The sequence below is a fragment of the Rhagoletis pomonella genome, unplaced genomic scaffold (assembly GCF_013731165.1).
Source record: "Rhagoletis pomonella isolate Grant_MI unplaced genomic scaffold, Rhpom_1.0 Rhpom_scaffold_00007, whole genome shotgun sequence".
Lineage (NCBI taxonomy): Eukaryota > Metazoa > Arthropoda > Insecta > Diptera > Tephritidae > Rhagoletis > Rhagoletis pomonella.
The window spans coordinates 19002666-19007614 of record NW_023458561.1 but is presented as its reverse complement, the minus strand read 5'-3'; the positions used below and the strand labels follow the sequence as shown (position 1 = coordinate 19007614).

The window sequence follows — 4949 nt, the reverse complement described above, 5'->3', positions numbered from 1 at the left end:
ACTTTTTCTAGAGAGCGTAAATAGAAAGTGAATTGTTTTAATGAAATTTTGCTGTAGAATTGACCATATTTTTATAAAAAATTACCGAAAACTAAAATATTAAAAAGATAGTTGCCTGTATTGTAAAAAATTCGTTGTACCTAAACTTTATTGACTGACTATATTAAGGTAGCTGTGGTGGATTGCATAAAAAAAATTAATTTGTCTTCTCTTAAAAAAAAGGTAGCTCTGGTAGCTTGCATTTTTAAATAAATTTTGTGAGAAAGTGGTAATTATTTTGACACTTTTTTTTTAAATGACTCTTTTTCTGCAACTGCATTGCCTTTCTCAATTGTCCTTCAGGATAGTGGCCTTTGTTTATGGAATCACTAAGTATAATGATTGTTAAGCAACTCAAAAACTATACACGGTTAAAAATTTCGGTTTTAATTTTAAACTTTTTGGACTACATATATGACCAAACTAAATTCAGTTTCAAATACAAACCTTCTAAGTTAAAAAAAAGAGGGCACATATGTTGGGTTTAGAATTTAAACAGTTCGGTTTAAATTTTAAACCCAAACATTTTCATTTTTAATTAAGAATAAAAAATAAAAAATCTTAAATTTCACGTTGCGTCTGGTGGGGATTGAACCCGGACAGCCTTGGTAGCAACCAATTGTATCAAGCATCTTTGCACACTCAGCTACAGCCACGCATGTAAATGTGCTTTCAAATGTTGTATTAGAATCAATACCGCATTTCGCTGTGTGCAAACATTTTCTATTTCGGTTTAGATTTTAAACCAAATTTTCCATATATGAAACCAAGAAACTAGAATTAAAACATTTTGGTTTAATTTTAAACACCGAACTTTTTGGACTAAAATTTAAACCAGAATATATTAAAAATTGCTTAAAACTATTGACTGGTTTAAAAAGTAGACTATAAAAGATTAAAAAAGGCAGTAGTCCCAGCGCGGTTTAAAAATTAAACCCAAATTTTTGACCGTGTATCTAAACGCGTCGGTTATTCGTTCAACTTCATTGTTTTAAGACGATAGAGCGATTTGTAACTGCATTCGGTTACAAGTAGCCGGTCATTTAAGCACAAGTGGCACGAAGTGACATATGGGCGTTTCCATGAAAATGTCAACCAGGACTGAAAAAATAAAAACAACTGAAAAGGGTTTTTAAGACGACTTAATAAGATAAAAATACTCGAATTTTTATATTATAGAAGTATTTCAGCTTATTGGAATTTTAAAACTCAAAAATGGAGGAGTAAAACTGAATGTCTCTTCGATTCAGTTTTCTCTAATGAAATGAACTATTTCCTCTTTCCTATTAAATAAATTAAGAGATTTGAAACATTACAATTACATCTTAAAATCAAATTTACAATAACAACTAACTATAAATTTGAAAAAAGGAGAAGTTAGAGCTCGAATAACGGTAGTTTTTTGATTTACTTCTGATAGTATTCTAATGTCGCGTACGTTATGCAAAAACATTGTTTGTCTATGTCATTTGTATATTGACAGTCGCAGGTAATGCAGATTACAATTCTTAAGCGAGAAATCTTCCAGTTAAAGATATACAGTAAAATTTTATTTCCAACCAAAGTAAAAAAAATGTTATTACCCTTTAAAGTTTGTCGCATACGTTATTGTAAGTACGAAAATTTCAATCAAATACATCAAAACCAATGTTAATTGCAAATTTTCCATTTAAATTATTTAGAATAGTTGTAAAACAATGAAACGGTGGCGAGAAGAGTTAAAAGAAAATGAAGCAAAGCTAAAAGAGCACCAAAAAAAAAGGAGGCTGAAAGACAGCGGGCCTATCGAAAAAGCAAGGCAGATGCGGCAAAAGAAGACGCCTTATTACTTCAGGAAAAAAGATCGAATTCGGCAGCAAAAATTGCGAAAAAAATTAAATTAAATTAAATTTCTCAATAAACACATTTTATTACTTACGAGAAAAATTATCGCGTACGTTATTGTTTTTTTTTTTAATATAAAACTAGCCAGAGATAATTTCTCTTAAAATATAAAATGATTATAAAGGTACATTATTTAGCTTAGTTTAGGAATTTTTAATGAAAAGAAAAACTCCCATGATTCGCAGACTTTCACATATATGCGTGTTTCCATGAAAATGTAAACCGAAAATGCAAGGAAATGAATTCAAACGGCTTTATAACTTGAAATTTCATATTAAGATGGCGGAAAAAGGTCTTGAAAACGCGAAACGGTGGAGAGAAGAACTGAAAAAATATAATTTAGTATGTGTTACTAGTAAAAATATTGTATGGGGGAAAAATCTGTCGCGTACGTTATTATATTTTTTTTAAATAAAAACTAACCAGAGATAATTTCTATTAAAAAATGGAAGGATTGTAAAGGTACATTATTTAGCTTAGTTTAGGAATTATATTTTTTTTAAATAAAAACTAACCAGAGATAATTTCTATTAAAAAATGGAAGGATTGTAAAGGTACATTATTTAGCTTAGTTTAGGAATTTTCAAAGAAAAGAAAAACTCTCATGATTCGCAGACTTTCGCATATACATATGTATATGTGCCTTAAAACCACTTCTTTTTTTGTCGCGTACGTTATCACCTTGTTTTGAACGGATATTTTCCACACCAAAGTTTCGAGGCTGCTTATTTTTTTCTCAAACATAGTACCCTTTGGTTGCAACATAACCGTAATCTTTTTTTTCAGTAACTTCTATTTTTGATAGATTTACGCTACTCTATAAGCGTACGAATGTCGCGTACGGCTGTATGGAAACACCCATATGCTACTTTCAAAATAAATGGCTCATATGTACATATGAACTCTTACCTGCCAAAGGAATAATGACTTTCCACCGAAATTTTAAATACATTTATACACTCGTTGCTTGCAATTAATCAGTGTTTTTTTTTAGTAATTTTTTATCGTCCGCATGTTAGCTTTGTGATTTCTTTAGTGTTTTTCAAATGTCACTTACAAATAATTTATGAATGAAGAGAAAACCAAACTACAATGAAACACGAGGTGGTACTTTACGATTTTGGTACTTTAATTTTTTATAAACGCCTTCACAGAAACAAACACGAGTAAGTAATGATCCTGTAATTAAAGGAAATTTGTGTAAATGTCGTTAGCGCCAACACCAGACATAACAGCTTATTCATTGCTTTTGCTTATTCTATTTTACAGTTGCCGAATTTGTAACGAACAAACCGTTTGAGAGTTGTTATGAATATAGACAACAGAAGAGAGAACACAAAAGTATGTGTATTTCCATTTATGTATTGTATTTCTTTAGTTTTTTTTATTATCAAAGCAGCTAAATGTCACAAATTGAACTACAACGAAGGGCGAGAGCTGGTATGAATGCAACGAATTACTTCGGATCCGTGTATGCACCCTTTCAGTGCCTGGCCGCAACTGAAACAAAAAACCGGCCTCAATGAGGTTTGTAAAAGCAACCAGGAAAACTTATCCACATACCAATCTGCTCTTCTCGACCTTCGATTGTGACAATGAGCGTTGTGTCAGTGGATGACATTTTACTTTGTTCTTGCTGTTGTTTCGTAGTGTAATTTTGTCCTTTCCCTCCTTAAAGAATAATTTTCGTTCTCGACTTTAATACTCACCCGCTTTCGAGTATGTATATTAGTGTGTATGTATGTATGTACAAGAAGCCGAAAGGCCAAAAGTATAGCTAAGATATATACATATGTACGCATTGTAACAACACCCACCGGGTTGTTGCTGAGGATGATGGGTTTTTGTACGTTTTCTTTGGAGCGCCGTTCCCTCAAATGTTCCCTTTAACATTCATTGGCTGTGGGACAAAATTTCATTATTTTGAGCTTTACTTTCATTCATTTTACTTTCCACTCGCTTTTCGGATTCGTGGTAGCCACTCGCGAAAATTTTTTTGCACTTAAGAAAAGTTACCAAAATCTTTTTCACTGAGAAAAAAGGAACATAATAAATCTTCTGCATTTTACAACAATGTGTATGTCGTCGTTTAAAGTACAAAACCGCGTATCGTGGCTCTGCAAAACCTTGTAACTGACATTTGTGCCAAAAAAGATATCGATCATCGGAAGCTCCTGGCATCAATCCCTTATCTATTTATACTCAAATATCGATACTTAGATATAAGAAGGAGAAATAATTAGGGATAAAAGAGAGAACCGTTTTTAAATAAGACACGTTTTACTCTCTCATATAAAATTTGTGCAATCTCACACGACGATATATGTACACTTGTGGTCAGCTGATTAAGTTAAGTGATGTTTTGACTAGCTTTGGCTATTTCACCATAACAAAACGTAAGCTACATGACTGCAATACTTGAATTCTAAATGTGATGTGCTTACACAGTTTACTTTTAATGTATTTTTTTTTGGTTTATTAATTAAATATGCATATTATTACTTTAAGTACCTTTGTGGTCAGCTGATTAAGTCATGTGACATTTTGACTGGTTTTGGATATTTTTCTTTTTTGAACTGTTCTGATTATATTCAATAATTTTTATTGAGCTTGAGGCCGTTTTTAATTAAAAGCTTATTGTGGAAAAGCAACAATGATTTGAAAAAATGGTAGAAGTGATAGCTATTTCGGAAATCACCACATTTCCTCATCAGACTTATTTCTGTAGGATTCGGACCGACGATTCCACTGACTCAGCCAGTTACCTACGCCTTGTTAATTCTTGTTGCTTTTCTCCACTATTTTATTTCGTTTTCGTTCTGACTCTGTATTTATATATTTTTTTTAAATGTTCATTTTTGTTTTTTTTTTTTTAAATAAAAGTATAGCTCTTTATCTTCTTACTAGCAGACCCGGCGAAGTTCGTCCCGCCCAAAACAAGATTTTTAATTTAAACATTTTGGTCCAAGAGTTTCTCCAACAATCCATAGTTATGATTTGTACTGGCACATTCATCGGCTAAAACT

The 4949-nt window shown here is 31.8% G+C and overlaps 1 protein-coding gene across 1 annotated transcript in view; it reads right to left on the bottom strand.

Annotated features, from left to right (window-relative positions):
• LOC118742405 (beta-glucuronidase-like) overlaps positions 1–3009 on the bottom strand; it is an 82832-nt gene extending 79823 nt beyond the window's left edge. Inside the window, exon 1 of the mRNA XM_036474459.1 lies at positions 2833–3009. Coding sequence (XP_036330352.1) covers positions 2833–2875 — 43 coding nt within the window. The 5' untranslated portion in view covers positions 2876–3009. The remainder of the gene's footprint in view (positions 1–2832) is intronic.
• Between the last annotated feature and the right edge of the window lie 1940 nt (positions 3010–4949).